Genomic DNA, 20612 nt, shown 5'->3' on the forward strand with positions numbered 1-20612 from the left:
GACGGATGGCTGCTGCCTAAGAAACTTTTTATTTTGACCTGGTCAAGGATCGATAGGCTAGGGCCCCGGGTTTTTCTTGTTGCTGTTGGGGTCCCTGACCCGCTGCTCGCAACTCATTCAAGGGCCTTCGTGACGGTGGGCAGGCCCGGATAAAGCCACGGAGACATTTCCTGTTCACCTTAAGTTGCGACAGGGATGGCCTTTGGCCCCACATACTGAACATCTTCTTTGTCACTCGCACACTCTCTCACGCACTAAACTACTTTTTTTATTTGACCAAGTAAAAGCCTACTGTGCTTTACAGCTCTTTTTCAGAAGCGACCTGGCTATCATAAATTATATAGCTCAATTATGTGGCTTATCATCATCGCGTGGGAATTTATAGCTGCAGCCAAAGACTCTAAACGCGTGGTGACGTTGATTCTAAATGTGGAAGGGAAAAACCGGAGGGCCCGGAGAAAAATTCACGCGACCATGGGGAGAGAGAGACACCACCATCTCCAAATATACAGCAACAGACGTCAGGTTCGGGATCTGACTCACGACCACCTGTATACCAGGCGAGGGAGTTAACATCTCCCAGCCGTGATGATGATGAGAGAGAGAGAGAGAGACACAAACTCCAAATACACAGCAGGCATCAGGGTCGGGATCGGACTCACGACCTCCTGTATACCAGGCGAGGGAGTTAACATTTCATAGCCACCGCCAGTGGAAGTTCGTCTCTCAACGTTAAATAAATAGGCAGATGATCCCTTTCCTCCTTCACACGTCTGCCTCTCCCAGTACAAAAATTAAAGCATTTCTTACACATCCCGTCAGCCGCATTCCGCCTTCTGGAAGATGCTTGAATTTCAGCTGTCTTGATTCAAATGCGAGCAAAGACACGGGGCCGGTTTCGACACTGGGTGTCGCATCAGCTGCAGAATCTGGCTCGCTTGACTCAATGCTGGCGAGCTGCTGATCTTCTGTCTTTACTCAATGGGGTTCAAGTTCGATGCTAAATTATTAAGTGATGCATAACTCGAAATGTATCAGCAGTTCACCGCCATTGATTAAAGTGAGCCTGATTCTGCTGCTGCTGGTGAGACGCTGTATATCGACACCGTGTATCTCGGTGGCTATGAGATGTTAACTACCTCGCCTGGTATACAGGAGGTCGTGGGTTCGATCCCAAACCTGATGCCAGCTGTATATTTGGAGTTTGCGTGTCTCTTTCTCTCTCCGTGCTTGCGTGGATTTTTCTTCGGGTCCTCCGGTTTTTCTCTCCACATTTATTAACACGCGCTCAGAGTGTATGGCTGCTACAAATGTCCACGTGATGAGCCACTTCGTTGGGCTATCATTCGTGGCCAGGTTCGCATCTGAAAAAGAGCTGGTAAAATAAAAGTGATACTCTTTAGTTCTATCTATGGATCATTGCAGTCACGAAAACTTAAGATCTAAATAAAAGTGAGTTGAGTTTAAATAGTTTAAAATCGAAAGCGGTCCAGAGTTTTGCTCGAATTTGAGTCAACGCCGATTAAAATCACGCACCGCCAGAAGGCCGTGCGACCGATGGTTTGTGCAACAGACACTTTTAGTTGAACGTCTGTCGCACACGTACGTAGCCAAACCGCGATAATCGGACTTGATTGTGCGAACCCCGTGGTCTGTGAATCGGCGGTGCAGGGGGCAGTGCTGGATCACGCTATTGGCGGATCCGTCTCTCTTCTTCATTTTGTAGCAATGAAAAGAGGTGAACCGCATCTGCCGTGCCCTATCCTGCCAGCTATACTTGGTGCTGACCACTACTTCCGTGGGTTAGGGGATCGAACTCCCCCGCCCCACCCCTGGTGAGATAGGAGTGTAAAGGAGAGCCGACACACATGGGAGTGCACAACTCACCTGTGAGCTGCAGGGGAGGAGGTGGTATGGAGAGTGCTGGCTGGCAGCTGGGGGCTCTGGGTGCGGTGTCGGAGAGGAAATCATTATGGTGACGACGGCGGTAGTGGTGGTGGTGGTGGCGGCGGTGGCAAAGTCACCGCCTGGCGAGGAACGGTCACGGCAGCTCGCCCCGACGCCTCACCGTTTCTCCTCGACGTCTGTGAAAAAGAGCTTTGCAGCTCATCGGATTCCTGCAGCGTAAACACATGTTGCTTTCAACATGTAGGCTTTCGCGACCAATGTCATCGGTGTATTATGGATGAATAAATATTATGATTCCGATTCTGTTCCCCCCCCCACGCCCCCCACACCGCAGCGACGCCCTAACGCACGATGAGACGACGGAGGCCGAGGGCTACGCTCCGTACGTCATCGTCAGCGAGACGTCGTCCGGCATCGAGGCCAGCCCCGTGTGCGTGCCCCCCCCCCTGGCCCCCCCCCCCCCCCCGCGCCTCTCTCCGTTCAAGGACGCCGCAGTGGGCACAAACCTAATAATGAAAATATATTTTCTGCACACAAACATAATTGTTGTAATATCTGGCAACTTATTAGTTTAATAATGAACATGAGTTATTAGCAAAAGATTCAATTAAATTGTACTTTACATTGCCGTGGAGAGGCCGAGTCCCGTGCAAAGCCCGCGGCCTTGTCTAGATTGGCAAGTGAGAAGGGGTGGGGGGCCCCGGGGTTTTACTCTGTCGACTCGCGCGCTTTTTTGCGTGTCGTTTGCACGTTCTCCCTCCTGTTTCTGTACGTACGTGGGTGTGTGTATGTACGTACGTGTGTGTGTGTGTATGTAAGTACACGTGTGTGTGTACTATGTACGTACGCGTATGTGTGTGTGTACGTACACGTGTGTGTGTATGTACGTACACGTGTGTGTGTGTGTGGTTAAAGTTCTTTTGCACCGCACGTGGCCAACAGCGCTAATCGGAGGTGCAGGGGAAGGTGGAAGGACAACAAACTAAACACAAGAAGCAGTTCTAAAGAAACGAGTTTGCCAATCTAAACGACGATGATTTAAAAGTGCACAGCTCCACTGGCTTCCTTAACATCGGAGGGGAAGAGAACGTTCCAGACGACCGCCGAAGCGCATCTTAAAGCGCCGCGCGATGTGGTGGGTGACCACCGCTTTTGTTCGATGGCAGCAGCCAGAAGCCGCTGCTGCGAGGATGACCGCAGTTTGCGTGCTGGTTTATGCACCTTGACGAGATCAACAAGGAGTGTGTGCATGGCGGTGTAGCGGTTAGCGTGCTGTGCTACGAACCCAACACCAGTGACAATCTGCGGCGGTCCTGGGTCTCCCCTGGTTAACTGAGCCTCAATTGAGTACCCGGTGCGATGTGTAAACATCAACACGAGGAAGACAAAAGCGGCCGGTCGTGGCGCTGGTCCACCCACCCCCTCGCCTGCCGTGCCAGCCTTCATAGGTGCTCACTAACAACACTTGCCTCAAAAGCCTATTTATAGTTCTAGATTTGAAGCTTTCGTGACTGCAAGGAATCATCTTCTTAGGTTTTTTTTCGGTAAAGTCACGTAGAAAGTAAAATAAAATAAAAAAATAAAAACAAAAACAAACATTTTATTTTACTTTCTACGTGACTTTACCGAAAAAAACCTAAGAAGAAGCCTATTTATAGCTATACAAGGGATCTTTGCTTTTATTTCGTCTTTGTGCACGTGGAGTGTGTATGGTGTCCCCCTATTCTGCATGGATTATTGATAAACACACACACACAATGTAACCAGTATTGGCCTAAACATCCCAAGGCTCCAAATGTACCTGCAAATTACTCAATTGGGATCAAGCGACAGTAGCAGCATCTCGTCCCTTCCCCTACTTCAAAAAAATTAGCAGGACCCTACTGAAAAATAATTATAGTAATAGGTGTTTACCCTTTTATCTGGCAACAAAACTGACACCTTTATACAAGGATCATGTTTTCATTAACCACAACACTTGCGGTCAAAATGCAAACATAAGAGACAACTCTGATAATGTATGCACTGTCCTTGAAATTGATTGGTCCACACCCGAGACTATATCTTGCTACTGGCAAAGGAGGTCTCATAATGAAAAAGAGTGTTGAGATTCGGTCAGGATTTTCACGGGGAAACAAGCATCATCATCGCGTGTGTGTGTGTTGAACTTCTTTCGCACCGTACGTAGCCAACTGTGTCGATCGGAGGTGCGTTGTGAAGCACGAACAAGCTTTAGACAAGTAATGAGTGCATTTCCAAGTGTGTGAGCAGCGTGTCTCTTACAGGGAGCGCTGTGAGAGTGGCAGGGTGGCTTACGTCTCCTGCAACCCAAAAGGTACGCAGAAGCCTCTCCATCGATTCCCTCTCTGCTCTCCCCTCACAAGGCAGTTGTCTTGCCAACTTCACTCCTCTCCGCACCGAGACGACGCACCCCCAAACACTGCGATCCCTCCACTGGATCCCAATTCAGACGATCCACCAATGGCTGGGCCACAACTTAGGGGCCGTCCATAAATGACGTCACGCACCCAGGGGGGAGGTCAGACATTTTTGACGATGTGTGACGAGGGGGGGGGGGTTGAAAATGTGACGTCACGTAAAAATGCGCAACTTTAAATAAATATAGAATTGTTATAGCAACACTCCTACAACATCAGAGGGCAGTGCCACATTAAATACGCACTACAATGACAATAGTTTAAACCGATTTGAAGCGTGTTTTATTTTCAAAATGGAAATATGGTTTTGGAGGGGGCGGGGCAAAGCTTTGTGACGTCATATTTGAGGGGGGGTCTGACTTTTTGTGACGCCGTGTGACGAGGGGGGGAGGGGTCAAAAATCGTCCACAATTGCGTGACGTCATTTATGGACGGCCCCTTACCGGATCGCACTGAACCGGCCTCAATATCTATTCTCGAGTTTTAACGCATCGTAGTGGCAGGCTTTCGCGACCAATATTATCCAGAATAGACGTTTTTTGTGTTAGATCGCAAAGATATAAATGTGCTGTTAAACCCGCCACCACCCCACACAGACAATTAAAAAGTGTTATCGTGTTCTAGATTTGAAGCTTTCGTGACTGCAAGGATTCATATTCTTAGGTTTTTTTCGGTAAAGTCACGTAGGTAAAAAATTTAAATTAAAAGTAAAATAAAATAAAAATCACGACGTTTCGGAGGCAACACAAGCTTCCGTCTTCAGGTGGAACCGTCACAGCACGCTTGCTGTATCAAGTAAATGAGAAATTCCAAGAGATCCGACCTTGTATATATACTGGTTGAGGGGGGAGGAGCCAGGGTAGGCCCCTGGATAGGAGTTTTTTTTATTATTATGATAAGGTTGGTGCGGCTGAAGCTATGGCTAGTCTACATAACAAAGGACTCAGCCTTTGTTATGTAGACTGGTTGAGAGGGGGGGAGGTGCCAGAGTTGTTAATGTGCGGCTGCTGCTAATGACCCTGAGCCTTTGTTATGTAGATGGTAAAAGCAAAAAAGCAGGTCAGGAGAGCTCTCATGAGAGCTCTCATGAAATTGTCTTTTCCGAGACCAAGGTGCTCTGCAAAGCTCCTGGCTACCATCAAAGGTTTGTACACGAAGCCATCCAAATATACAAACACAGACATAATTTCAACCGTGATGATGGGTACAAACTGAGTAATCATTGGAAAGATGTTATTAACCATGCAAAAAAGATTTAACTACACATATTTAGACCATCTTATTTGACAGACAACTATTCTTTAGTTACTGTACAGTTTACTGATAGACAGCCAGTTTCGTTGATCATGTTTAGCTTCTTTTTTCACACGCTGGTTTCCTGCTTTAAGTTTTACCCACCAAGCAACATAGCAAGAGGCTGTTTCTTCCTGACCTGCTTTTTTGCTTTTACCATCTACATAACAAAGGCTCAGGGTCATTAGCAGCAGCCGCACATTAACAACTCTGGCACCTCCCCCCCCTCTCAACCAGTCTACATAACAAAGGCTCAATCCTTTGTTATGTAGACTAGCCGTAGCTTCAGCCGCACCAACCTTATCATAATAATAAAAAAAACTCCTATCCAGGGGCCTACCCTGGCTCCTCCCCCCTCAACCAGTATATATACAAGGTCGGATCTCTTGGAATTTCTCATTTACTTGATACAGCAAGCGTGCTGTGACGGTTCCACCTGAAGACGGAAGCTTGTGTTGCCTCCGAAACGTCGTGATTTTAATTTTATTTTTATTTTACTTTTATTAATTTTAATTTTTTACCTACGTGACTTTACCGAAAAAAAACGAAGAATAAGTGTTATCGTGGTTTCTTACTTTGGCTGTGTCGGGTGGGGGCGGGTTTAACGACAAGTTTATATTTACGCGAACTAACAAACACTCACACAAACACTCTCACAAACACTCTCACAAACACTTACAAACACACTCACAAACACTCTCACAAACACTCTCACAAACACACAAACACTCTCACAAACAAACACTCTCACAAACACAAACACACTCACAAACACTCTCACAAACACACTCACAAACACTCTCACAAACACTCTCACAAACACACTCACAAACACTCTCACAAACACTCTCACAAACACACTCACAAACACTCTCACAAACACAAACACTCTCACAAACACTCACAAACACACTCACAAACACTCTCACAAACACAAAAACTCTCACAAACACACAAACACTCTCACAAACACTCTCACAAGACTGTGGACGCCGCCCGCTGGTTCCGGACGAGCCTGGCCCCACGTCGAGGGGCCCCGCGGCGTTCTCCCCGTCGGGGCGCATCGTGGGAGGGGGCGACGCGGAGGCCGGAGCGTGGCCCTGGGCGGCCGCCCTCTACCACCAGGAGAGGTTCCTGTGCGGCGCGGCGCTCCTCTCGGCCCGCTGGCTCGTCACGGCCGCCCACTGCGTCATCGGGTGAGAGCGCAACGCGCGGCGCGATGATGATGATGTGAGCCAAAGACTCCCCCCCCCCCCCGCCCGCCTCTGTGTAGCCTGTGCAGTGGTTTCAGTGGAGGCACAAACTTGACTTGGAGGCGACACGTTTATTTCTCAACAAGGCACTTAGGGGCCGTCCATTAATGACGTCACGCACCTAGGGGGGGGGTCAGACATTTGTGACGATGTGTGACGAGGTTTGAGAAATGTGACGTCACATCAAAATGCACAACTTTAAATAAATATAGACAACACGTTCTACTTAATTAAATTTACTTTTTAGTAAATGTGTTCTCCTACAACAGAGTGCAGCGCCACATTAAATACGCACTACAATGACAATAGTTTAAAGCGATTCGAAGCATGTTTTATTTTCAAAATGGAAATATGGTTTTTGGGGGGAGGGGAAGAGCTTTGTGACGTCATATTTGAGGGGTGGTCTGACTTTTTGTGACGCCGTGTGACGAGGGGGGGGGGGGGTCAAAAATCGTCCAAAATCGTGTGACGTCATTTATGGACGGTCCCTTACATAAACCGCAACGGGTTACCTAGAGTCCAACGGGGTACGATACCACAACAGGGTAACTACATAACGTGGTCAGTCAGTATCATACTGCCTGATCCACGATGCTGAACGTGACGATCGAAGATCGAACAAGAAGTGTAGCATGGCGGGTCCCATTCCTCTACAGCAGGGCTGAGGAACCTCTTTTCTGCCAAGGGCCATTTGGATATTCATAACATCATTCGCGGGCCATACAAAATTATCAACTTAAAAATGTTCCTGTTATATTTTGGTCAAACATTTAATTAACTCGCCCCTAATGCGATGGGCTGGAACTGCTTCTCTTTGGCGAGGCGTGTGATGATGTTAGCTGGTATTGATGATGTTGCTGCTACTCGCAACTGCTTTTGCAGGTTTGCTCCGAGATTTATTGAATATCGAGTCCCGCCTGCGGTTGCCTTAGCAGGGCCACACCAAATGATTTCGCGGGGTTCATACGGCCCGCGGGCCCTATACGGCCGCGGGCCGGACGTTCCCCACCCCTGCTGTAGACGGCTGCGATTGCCCCCCTTGGACCAGTTTTGATCCCCTGAGCGGGGCCTCCCTCCGCCCTCTGCTCCGCTCCTTTCGGGATCTTCCCAGAAGGTTCTGGGGCCCTCACACCACCCGTAGCGTACTTCTCGTCACCTGTCGGCCCCCCTCAATATCCTCTCCTCGTCACGTGCCTTCCCGGGTTTCTCTGTACTGTCATGTCCTGACTGTCTCTCCCTTTCCATGCCATAACGTACACTCGTGTCTGAGAGAGACTCACACACACATCAATTCCACTCTTCTATACGGATGTTTTTTTTTATCCCGTATACAATAATATGTAGGCTATACAGGTAGTGCTCTACTTACGATAGAGATGCGTTACGACGACCCCATCGTAAGTCAAAAATATCGCAAGTCGAAGATGGCCTAGCCTACCCATGAGTCTTAAGGAATGGTAATAATTTAGCAAAACAGAGCAATTTACAGTACCGTACTGTGTCAACTATATACTGTATGTATTTATTAGTTACAATACTGTATTGCACAGTAAAATAAAACAAGGTAAATTCCTAGCCTACCTATATGAACTGCAATTTAATAGAAAGTTTTTTTTCAGGAAACAATCCTATCTGCTATCAAAACTTTTCACGTGCAATGAACGTATCGTATCGTGGTAACCCTAAATGAAATCGCTAAAGCTACGTATTATACATGCATTGAACGTATCGTTCGCTGCTGCGTTTGCCTGCCGCGCGAAATTTGAAATATTTTACAATTTTGTCGTATCGCTATCGCCATCGTAAGATCGAAATATCGTAAGTCGCACCATCGTAGCTCGGGGACTATCTGTACTTATATATTAGTATTTTAGTTGCACCGTGTATTGGGTTTAGATGAAGACACCCTCACAGTGACGGTATTAATGCAACATCTTTTTAAAATAATTATTAATACTGCGACTAATTATTAATAATTATTAATGCTGCCACTGTGAGGCTGTCTTCATCTAAACCCAATACACGGTGCAACTCAAATATTATAATAAGCAGATGTAAAGGTAACAATACTTACAAGTTGTGCGTCTTGCTTACATGCCGGCCCCATCGGTCTAGGACTTCCTCAAAGGTGGTGGATCGCGCAACTTGACGCTGCTCTGTTGATACGACGATAGCCAGATGCGTTCATGGTGGACTGCAGGGAATTTTTTTATCCGTGTTTTGTTAAAATGTTTTTTCTGAATATGCTTGTACTTGTGCGTTTATCTGTTCATTCGGGGGCCCCCCCTTGTGGCCGACTGGGCCCCCTATGTGTCTCATAACGCCGCGTGTGGCTCTATGCCATGCTACCCCCCCACCAGCGCGTGCCCCCCACCAGCGCGTGCCCCCCACCAGCGCGTGCCCCCCACACCTTTTGCATTTGGTGGCGCGACGCGACGCAGGAAAGACTGGGACCCGGGCACGTGGACTGCGTACCTCGGGGTCCGCGACCGGCTGCAGTCGGCGTCGCCGCCCGTCGTGAGGGCGTCGATCGCGGAGATCCACATCCACTCGGGGTACAACCAGGCCACCAAGAGGCACGACGTGGCCGTGCTGCGACTGTCCGAGCCCATCGCCTTCACGGGTGAGGGCACCCCGGAAGAAGCGCTTCACTAGGGGGGGTGGGGGCGCTCTCGTGGCAGGCGGTTTGTGTGATGATGTGTGTGATGATGTGTGTGTGATGTGCCACATGGTGTGTGTGTGACGTGCCACGTGGTGTGTGTGTGTGACGTGCCACGTGGTGTGTGTGTGATGTACCACGTGGTGTGTGTGTAATGTGCCACGTGGTGTGTGTGACGTGCCACGTGGTGTGTGTGTGTGATGTACCACGTGGTGTGTGTGTGTCATGTGCCACGTGATGTGTGTGACGTGCCAAGAGGTGTGTGTGTGTGACGTGCCACGTGGCGTGTGTGTGACGTGCCACGTGGTGTGTGTGTGAGATGCCACGTGGTGTGTGTGTGACGTGCCACGTGGTGTGTGTGTGATGTGCCACGTGGTGTGTGTGATGTGCCACGTGATGTGTGTGTGTGATGTGCCACGCGGTGTGTGTGATGTGCCACGTGATGTGTGATGTGCCACGTGGTGTGTGTGTGATGTGCCACGTGGTGTGTGTGTGTGATGTGCCACGCGGTGTGTGTGTGTGTGACGCACCACGCAGTGTGTTTTGTGTGTGACGTGCCACGTGGTGTGTGTGATGTGCCACGTGGCCTGTCCCCCGTAGGTCACGTGCAGCCGGTGTGCCTCACGGAGCCCGCGTGGGAGTTCCCGGCGGGGTCGCGCTGCTGGGTGGTGGGGTGGGGATCCACCTTCGAAGGAGGTGAGAGAGAGAGGCAGGAGGGCGGGCGGGGGGGGGCGGCAACCCACCGCTCGCTCCCGCACACGGTCCCACATCGGCAGACCGACGAGGACCGACGAGGACCCACGAGGCCACTACGCCCGTCGTGTAACGAGTACCGGCGGTTTATGTTGTGAGGGGGGGGGGGGGGTCCAACACTTTTACTTTAACAAAACTGGGGGTAGTAAACCACCACCACCCAGCACCTTACCCCTGGTGACCAAAACGCATTCTACTTCTCTCTCCAAATACCAGGATACAAACAAAAACTATGATTCGTATTGCCGCAACATAAAATCAGTTTTATTTTAGAGGTGGTGCATTTAGATTATTAGCGTTAGGGAAGTTTAATTGGGGTAGTTGACCTCACTTCACTTCTATAATGAAGTACAAGATTAATGAATGTCCCGATACCAAAGGTTTTATAAAACATTGCCATTATTTTACGGATTAAGCTGCGTTTGCATCACAGCCACCGCGGAACCACCTGGAGGACCGCCACAGCCCACCGGTGGTACCAGGTGACCACACCTTGAGGACCACCGCTCGAGATTATCGCTGTGATCACGGATTCCGATGGGACGTGATGGTTCCAGGGGACCACACCTTGAGGACCACTGCTCTAGCGTGACGCTCACTGGACCCTGCACTCCAACGGGCCGATGCTGTGGACGCACTTCACAGAAGTTACAATGGATATCAGTTATAATTTCTTTGGTTAGGGACTCCCGCAGCTTGAGCAACCCTCTCCGGCGGACTGAGAGGGGATCGAGCGTTCCTCCTCCACGTGGAATCTATCCGCCCCCCCCCGTTGCCTGCGTCTGCTGCCAGGCTCCCCCACGGCCGTGCTGCAGGAGGCTGCCGTTCCGCTCCTCTCTAACGAACACTGCCGGACGCTGCTGCAGGACCGCTACAACATCTCCGCCGACATGGTGTGTGCCGGCTACGAGGAGGAGGGAGGTGTCGACCACTGCCACGTGAGCCTCCCTCCCTCGCATCCCTCCCTCCCCTCCACTCCCTCGCATCCCTCCCTCCCCTTCCTCCCCTCCCTCCCTCTCTCCCCTCCCTCTCCCCTCTCATGCACGCGCGCGGTCAACTGACCTCGCGGCGTCACAACCACTGCGTGTTCTAAACTTCAGCATTGGAGGAGACAAAGGCGGCCAGGGCGTGGTGTTCGTGTGCCGTGCCGGTTTTAATTGGGGCAACTCTCTAACGGCACTTGGCCCCAACAGTCTGTTAGTGACTATATGGGGGGGGGGGGGGGGTGAGCATCTATGTGTATTTGTGTGGGGCTGTTAGACTACCACAGAGGGTGGCACTTATGTTATTGGCCTCAGCAGGGAGTGATGATGGATTACGTTCAACCTCTTTTGCACCATACGTAGCCAACTGCGCCAATCGGAGGTGCAGATGAAGACCAGCAAACGGTGTGTGTCACTGTGCGACTTTATCGGTTCACGTGTGATTCTTAAGACACAAAAAGCAGTCCTAAAGAAGTTTGTTATCAACCTAGATGATTTAAAAGTGCGTATCTCTCCATTGCCTGATGCGGCCGAAGAAATGCAGTTGTCCATGCGGTGTTGAGTGTGCGTGCGTGTAGATGTGTGTGGGGAGCGGCGGGACAGCGGTTAGCGCGCTGCGAACCCAACGACACGAGTTCGATTCCCGCTCATGGCTAACACCGATAACGCTTATCTGAACCGGTCATGGGCCTCCCCTAGGTCGACTCAGCCTTAAAATGAGTACCCGGTGCGGTGCATAAACGTCGTCACTGGGGAGACAAAGACGGCCGGGCGTAGTGTTGACCACCCACCCCCCCGTGCGCTGTGCCAGCCTTCTTAGGCGCTGCTCACTAACAGCACTCGCCGCAACAGTCTGCTAAGGCTACTTGGGGGATCTTTGTCTTTGTGGGGGGCTGCAGGGCGACTCTGGGGGGCCCCTGTCGTGCGAGCGGGACAGGCGCTGGTTCCTGGAGGGCGTCGTCTCGTTCGGAGTCGGCTGCGGGAATCCCCGACGCCCGGGGGTCTACGCCCGCATCTCCACGCACGCCGCCTGGCTCTCGGACTTCCTCCACTACCACTGACTCACTCACACATCATACACTGACTCACTCACTCATCATACACTGACTCACTCACACATCATACACTGACTCACTCACACATCATACACTGACTCATTCACTCATCAACAACTCACTCACACATCATACACTGACTCACTCACTCATCATACACTGACTCACTCACTCAGAATACACTGACTCACTCACACATCATACACTGACTCACTCACACATCATACACTGACTCACTGACACATCATACACTGACTCACTCACACATCATACACTCACTCACACATCACACACTCATCATACATTGACTCACTCACTCATCATACACTGAATCACTCACACATCATACACTGACTCACTCACACATCATACACTCACTCACACATCACACACTCACTCATAATACACTGACTCACTCACACATCATACACTGACTCACTCACACATCATACACTGACTCACTCACACCCCATCCACTCCCACAGACTCACTCACACGGCACGTCTCCTGTGTTTCTCCTCTACCCCTGCACGACACTCGGCCACGTGGAGTTGTGTCGAGGTGCTGTGTGCCTCGCGTCCTTTCCTTGTTGTTGTATATAATGCACGTGACCCCCGCCTGCCCCTTGAAGCACTGCACTGACTACATTGTTAAACAAGGCATTCAATACACGATGTAACACAATTTTTGACCCCTGGGTCGTAAGTATTCTTTCCTAACTGCTTATGCCTCAAAAGTACAGAAAATGGCTATTTTTCGGGACAAACATTGCTTTTTTGACCAGGACAGTGATATTTTTTAATTTACCTATTTTCCATGAGAAAACGGGCGAATTTGTGTATTTTTGCTCACATAAAGTCCGAAAAAAAACAACATATGAATACAAATTTACGTATGTATACTAAAGTAATACAAAAATGACGACAAAAGATTTATGTGAGTAGTTTTTCAAGATTTATTATTATACCGTAAATCACTTTCATGAATCAGCCCCCAAATGCAGTCTCCTATCATGTTCTCGTCATACTGTCCTTCGTAGCGGCGTTCAAATTTCAGTACATCCTGGTGGAAGCGCTCGCCTTGCTCCTCCGAGTACGCTTCTATGTTCTCCTTGGATTTATCAAGATGAGCATCAAGGATATGAACTTTGAGGGACATCCTACATCCCATTGTGCCATAGTTCTTCACCAGAGTCTCAACCAGCTCCACGTAGTTTTCGACTTTGTGATTGCCCAGGAAGCCACAAACCACTGTGACAAAGCTGTTCCAAGCCGCTTTCTCCTTACTAGTGAGCTTCTTGGGGAATTCATTGCACTCCAGGATTTTTATCTGTGGTCCGATGAAGACAGTAGCTTTGACCTTTGCCTCAGACAGCTTAGGGATTAAGTCTTGAAGGTACTTGAAGGCTGCCGACTCCTTATCTACAGCTCTGGAAAAATTATTTCATAAACCCAATTTGATGTGCAGTCGTGGCATCAGCACCTTCCGGGGGTTCACCAGTGGCTCCCACTTGACGTTGTTCCTCCCCACAGAGAACTCAGTCTGCTGTGGCCAGTCCCACCTGTGGTAGTGCGCCTTGGTGTCCCTGCTATCTCAAAGCAAAGATAGCAGGGGAACTTGGTAAACCGCCTTGGAGACCCATCAGGAATGCCACCACTTTTAAGTCAACGATGACCTTCCAGCCGTACTCATCATACTTCAAAGCGTCCAGCAAGGTCTTGATGCTGTTGTAATCCTCTTTGAGGTGCACCGAGTGAGCCAGGGGAAGAGACGGGTACTTGTTACCGTTATGGAGCAGCACGGCTTTGAGGCTCATGGATGAGCTGTCAATGAAGAGGCACCACTCATTCTGGTTACAGGCGATTCCGTTTGCCTCGAACAGACTGGTCACATTGTGGCAGAGGCAGAGAAAAACTCTTGACGGGTGAAGAAGCTGAAAAAAGGTTGGTGACGCTTCCTCTGATCTTCGACTTGCACACTTTCATCCAACAAGTTCCACTGCTTGAGCCAAGACGACAAAAGCTCGGCATTGGACTTGGTGAGACCAAGATCTCTGATAAAGTCGTTGAGGTTTCTCTCCTCAGCTCCACCTCTGAAATTGTCATCTGGATCTACGTCTTCCTCGCTCTCTGACTTGCTGCTCATTTCTAAAGACGGCTGCTCTCGCTCCGGAGGAGTGGGTACGAGGCGCTCATGGCAGTGTGGCACCGGGGCGATGGATGAAGGAAGGTCCGGATACGTGATAGCAGGTGCATTCCTGCCAGTCCGACGTTTGGAAGGGTCCACCATGCAGAAGTAGCAGTTGCCTGAGTGGTCAGTGGGTTCCCACAGATTATTGACTCATGTGTAAGAGATTCTTGCAACATTTTTTATGTATGATATATTTTTTCAATAACATTGAAAAATTTTAAATATTTTTAAATTATAAACTTTTACAATTGAATTTTTTAAAACAATTTTTATAACATCAAATTCCGAGCAAAAATTGTACATCTTACCTCCCATTGTTTTTTTGCATTGCTCACAGGTGAAATAAAGGGCGCAGGGTTTGTCTTGATCCCCGACAGGCTTGCCGAAATATGCCTTGTAGGCCTCACACATCTTAGCAGATGCTTCCACATAGTGCTTTTTCGCTCTTGTCTTGGTAAATTGACCGCAGACATAGTAAAATGCATCTGCCGAATGCTTGCAGCCTCTTGATGCCATCTCAGAAATTAGCTGATATGTATCCACTTGGGTAGCTGGAACTAAACAGAACTGGTGGGCTTAAGGCCCTGCATTTATACTGTTTATATTACTGGAACGTTCTAGAATGTTCTAGAAATCACTGCAAGTTTACTCAGCACTGAATCTATCTGGAATGTTCTGTAAAATAGGTAAATTTCAAAATATCATTATCCTGGTCACAAAAGCAAAGTTTGTGGGGAATAATAGCCATTTTTTGTACTTTTGAGACATAAGCAATTAGGAAATAATATTTACCACCCAGGAACAAACAAACAAAAACACATTTTGTTACAAAGTGTTATTATTCAAGTAGTCTCTCGCAGTGCCGGATTAAGCTAGTGCGGGGCCTGTAGCATCTTTTCTTTCTTCTTTTTTTAATATATATAGAAGTCTCCGCACGTGCGCTTGTGAGGGATTTGGCTCTCGCCAGGCAGCACGCCCTAAGCCCCGTGGTGGGAATAGGCTCTTCCGTTTTTTAAAGTAGTTGAATTAACACATTTGTGGCATTAATTGTTTCATTATTTACTTATTGCGCTACATCGACCGTACCAATGCGCGTTCGGTCGAGCTCACGGGGGACATTTTATTTTACGCGTTTAACATGCAATAAATATACACATCACGCTGCCGATTTTTCTTCACAGTCTGATGTCCTCTTCGCCCCCCCCCATACTACAGAGTCCGTAGATAATTATATTATACTGCTTACACTGCATTATTGTTGCACGGGCGGGGGGATGCTGGGGGGGGAGGGGGGTGGGGGTAGTGCCACCTCCGCCACCTCGCCAATATAGGCCAGGATGGGGGCTCTGCACAAGACTAGGCCTCACCACGCCTATGGTAAGTACACATTTCCTTGCTTCTTACGCTAAAATCACGTACGTACAAAACTGTTGTTTTGATAATTGGTTTTGTACCCTTCTATCTGGCAACAAAACTGACACCTTTTTTTGTCAGTTTTGTTGACAGATAGAAGGGTAAAAAAACAATTATCATATTTTTACTGGCAAATGAGGTTCCCATGGTGTAAACTGTTCTTTTATTAATCACCTTGGAAATATTCAATTATTTTTGTTTGTGTGCTCACAACATATTTCTTTTTTCCTTTAACTTGCCCATTACTTTCAGCTTTATTATTCTGTCAACTCACGTTCAAATACACCACTTTATGCAAATACGATCTTACATTACTTATCTTCACTTACAAGTTTTGTGACTGCAGGAATTCAGATTCTTTGCCTGTTTCGGTTATGTCACGTACCTACAAACATTTCAATACATTTTACTTTTGACACTATGCCATACACACCATATAAATCGATCAACAAATCTTTTCGGTTTATTACTTGCTCATTACTTACATCTTCATTATCTTGTGTGAACTCACGTTCAAATCTCATCTTTATTCTCGTGTTAATTCAAGTTCTAATACACCCATTCTTGTAAATATCACCTTTCTGCTATTACATTACTTCTCTTCCACTTACAGCTTTAGTCACTGCACGATTTCATATTCTTTGCCTCTTTCTGTTACGTCACATAGCTACAAACATTTCTTTAACTTTTTCATTCGTCACGATGCCATACACACCATACAAATCGTACACCTAATTTTTTGGCTTATAACTTGCCCATTGCTTTCATCTTTATTCTTGTGTAAACTCACGTTAAAATGTGTTATTTATTATTGTGTCAACTCACGTTCAAATATACCAAATTTTTCAAATCTCACTTTCCTATTACATTACTTATCTTCAGTGACTGCAGGATTTCATATTCTTTGCCGATCGGGTCAAACTACATAGCCGGGAGTCTGAGCCATTCCCTCTACACCTTTGGGTGCAACAGGGATGTCCTCTGGCTCCCACATTATTTTACATCTCTTTTACCACTTACTTCGTGAAGCTTTCAATCTGCTACAGATGCAATGGGAGGCTGATCGATGCCCGAGTGCGGTCAAGGGATGGCTCCCTATTGCTCAACCATGTATGCCCATGATCTGCTTATTGCTGCTCACTCAGAGGACGAGTTGGAGACGTTGCTGCTGAACCTGAAGCTTGCCACTAGGATGTGGGGCCTTGCCATCAGCCCCACCAAAACTAAGCACCTGCCTGGGTATTTTGTACCATCGGACACTCCACCCCCACAACTCCCAATTGGTGATGGGCCGGTTGTGGAGAGAGTGGAGAGTTTTCCATACCTGGGCAGTGTGCTCATGACTGCTTCCGGTTTAACAGCAGAGGTCTCACTCCGGATCAGTCCAGCGGCATTGTCTTTTCATCGGTTGCGTAACACTGTGTGCAAGCTACCTGCTCTGTTGCTCCGCACGAAGCTTCAGGTCTTCTCGACCAAAGTCATTCCCTCCCTTCTCTACGCATATAATGGAAAAGCTTCATCCGGTTACAAACATTTAGGCTGGCCTGCCTACGATCCATCCTGGGTCTAACCACGCTGGATTGTGTGACGAGCTCACAAATCCTTTAAAGATGTGGACAAAGTCCCATCTGTAAGTTCCTCTGGCAGCCAAGGCTGCGTTGGCTGGCCTATGTAGCCCGCATGCCCAGCCACCGCATGCCTAAACAGCTTTTGTTCGGCCGGATCATGGGGGCTAAACACGCACAGCACGGGCTACAGAAGAGATGGGGTGATGTGATACAGGAGGATGTGCAGCTGAGTGGACTCCATGATGACTGGTACCAGTAGTCTCAAGATCGGCCTCTGTGGAGGAGGCTCGTGAACGACGCTGCTGGCCACTTGGAGGCAATCGTCCTCCAACAACAACGGTGGGCGGAGGAGCGACGCTCACAACAACGAGCAGAGCGCCGTGTGGCTAAAGCACAGTAAGTTGCCACAGGAGGGGGCACAGGTGGTGCATCAGCCATACGTCTCAGTCAGTCGACCTGTGGCATCTGGGTCTTCCCCATCACCTCCTACACTGGTAGGAGTTCGACACTTCACGTGCCCTCAAGGTGCACATAGCCTGGCACAAGCGTTGTGGTGACGTCACCGCCACTTAGTACCGAATGGCGGTTGTTGTTGAGTCTATGTATGTGTAGGGGTGTCAGGGGAAGGATTCCCACCAATAGATGGGTTAGTGGGAGGGGTGATCGAGGAGATATAAGGAGAGAACGGGCGGGAAGAAGGGGCCTTTGGCGGGAACAATATTGGGACGGCTGGGGACAGGTGTGGATGGAAGAAAAGGATTAAAGGACGAGACCCCTGCAATATTGTGTCGGCTCTCCTTTACATATGTATATGCGAGTCGATATGTGTAAGTCTATGTGTGTGTGAGTCGATTTGTATGTGTAACTAAATGTGTGTCTAAAGTCGATGTCTGTTTAAGTCCATGTGTGTGTGCGTGTAAGTCGATGTGTTTCTAGGTGTGTGGGTCGATGTCTGTGTGTAAGTCCACGTGTGTAAGTCCACGTGTGTGTCTGCCTTTTTCGCCCGAGCAACGCCGGGTACTTTCCGCTAGTAATTACTAAGTAACACCTAAATATTTGATATTTAGCGACTCTTACTGCAGGCTGTGAATGATTAGTTCTAGATTTATTTTTAATTAAAGTAGCATTGCATCATGACATATTTCATAAATCTTGTGTTCGGTAACTTCGGTGCTGGATAAATTGTCCCCTCCAATCACTTCAAAAGCCCTGCCTCCCGACCAATCCCGGTAGAGGCCTCTTTCCGCCAATTGGAGACCTTGGTTTATCTGTGAATAGCCGTTAGGCAGCACAATGGCTGAGGGTATTTTTTCGGTCACTACAATTGTGCACACACAAATCCTTCTTCAGTTTCAGTTTTCAGTTTCATTTATTAGGTATAACCCTGTGAGCCATGCGGCTCTTGACTCGGGTGCAATCGTAACAAAACAAAAACATGAACAAGAAACATTTTAAAGTGACTACACGCAACAGAAAAAAGTCTTCCAGAAAAAACACCGTATATCAACGCTGTGTGCAAAAATCCGAGTGGGATGCAAGTCAAACACTAACAACCATAAGACAATGTACATTAGAGTTATCAGGCTAACTCTGCACTACAACAAACATGGCTAAATCAAAACGTTTTATTGTCATATGGCTGCTGATGTAGATGCAGAGCAACAACTTACAATTTCACATTCGGGTAGTCAAGCCAGACAACCGCGTAAGCGGTAAATGCATTGCCCTACAAACCCGACGACCAGAGATAGATTCCCGCTCACGGCCAACACCAGTGACGGTTGTCTGAACCGTCCCTGTGCCTCTCCTAGGTCAACTCAGCCTCAAATAAATACCTGGTGCGGGGTGTGTTAACATCGTCACTTGGGAGACAAAGGCGGCCGGGCGAGGTGCTGGTCACCCACCCCTTTGTCCCGTGCCGGCCATAACGCTATCTGGGCTGTACCCCTCCAGAAATAGGCAACCGCTGTGGTTGCTCACGTGGAATTATCCGAAAACTCACTGCAGAGGAAAGGCTGCCATTCCTTTGACGGGAACTGGACCAGGCCTCTGTGGAATACAGCAGGTCCGGTGGACTGGTTCTGGCTCCAGTATTCAGTATTCATGAAGTCCTCCAATTGGGGCAAGAAACTGCCAAACAACAAAGAGTGGCTCTGCTTCTGAACAAAATAAGCGTGGAGGCAAGATGTGGTGGTGGCTTACACTCCCACCGAAGATGAACTTCAGTGGAGTTATGCAGACAAGTCCGATGAGTCAGATGCCTTCTATAACCTGTCCCGCGTGCTGGCTAAATTGGTCCCTTGGGATAGAGTCATCATTTTATGCTCGAGAGGGTCATAACGGAGGCACCCGAGCTGGAGAGATTGGAAGGCATGGGCCAGATCGGCTCAATAATAACGGAAGGCTGCTCGACTTTTGTGCAGCCCATGGGCTCGTAATCACTAACACGCTGTTCGGGCATCGGTGCATCCACGCAACATTATGGATGCATGCCGGGTCCAAGCCAGAACATCTGCGGGACTACGTCGTGACGGAACGGAGAATGCACTCCCATTTCCTTCACACCAGGACCTCCTTTTGGAACCGATTTTCCCATTGGCCATCTGATCCGTCACTTGTAAGATGCGCCGGACATTCTTCCACTGTGGTGGTGGACGTCCACTTAAGACTGCATTCAAACCCACAATAGCCATGCGCTCGGCTTGCTGATGAAGGCTCCAAGTGCGAATGTCATCATCGCTTGCAGCTGGCATTGGCATCAGCATCGTCCATAATAGAGGGGTTATTTTGGCTTAGATTGCGTGAATATAAACGTGTTTGTTAAAGCCGCCACCACCACCAACCGACAGCCAATTAGTAAGGTGCCAATTCGTTACTCGTGCAGCGAACCGGTGTGTTGGAGAGTAAACCCACACCGATTGGGGGGTGTGGGGGAGGACCACACCGATTGGGGGGGGGACCACACCGATTGAGGGGGGAGGGGGGCCGCACCGATTGGGGGGTGTGGGGGGGGACCACACCGATTGAGGGGGGAGGGGGCACCCTGTGGCCGTGTGTGTAACAGCAAGACAAGGCGACGACGAGTTACGAGTTCATCCG

The 20612-nt window shown here is 48.7% G+C and overlaps 1 protein-coding gene across 3 annotated transcripts in view; it reads left to right on the forward strand.

Moving 5' to 3' along the window:
• Window positions 1-15698, forward strand: part of LOC144737172 (enteropeptidase-like) — a 70985-nt gene extending 55287 nt beyond the window's left edge. For all 3 annotated transcript variants that reach the window (XM_078619893.1, XM_078619892.1, XM_078619894.1), the window contains 7 exons: window positions 2243-2338; window positions 4194-4243; window positions 6622-6835; window positions 9334-9515; window positions 10152-10247; window positions 11097-11242; window positions 12187-15698. In XM_078619893.1, the coding sequence (XP_078476019.1) occupies window positions 2243-2338; window positions 4194-4243; window positions 6622-6835; window positions 9334-9515; window positions 10152-10247; window positions 11097-11242; window positions 12187-12348 (946 nt within the window). In that variant the 3' untranslated portion in view covers window positions 12349-15698. The remainder of the gene's footprint in view (window positions 1-2242; window positions 2339-4193; window positions 4244-6621; window positions 6836-9333; window positions 9516-10151; window positions 10248-11096; window positions 11243-12186) is intronic.
• The last annotated feature ends 4914 nt before the right edge of the window (window positions 15699-20612 follow it).

The sequence above is a fragment of the Lampetra planeri genome, chromosome 65 (assembly GCF_965212315.1).
Source record: "Lampetra planeri chromosome 65, kcLamPlan1.2.h2, whole genome shotgun sequence".
NCBI classification, from domain to species: domain Eukaryota; kingdom Metazoa; phylum Chordata; class Hyperoartia; order Petromyzontiformes; family Petromyzontidae; genus Lampetra; species Lampetra planeri.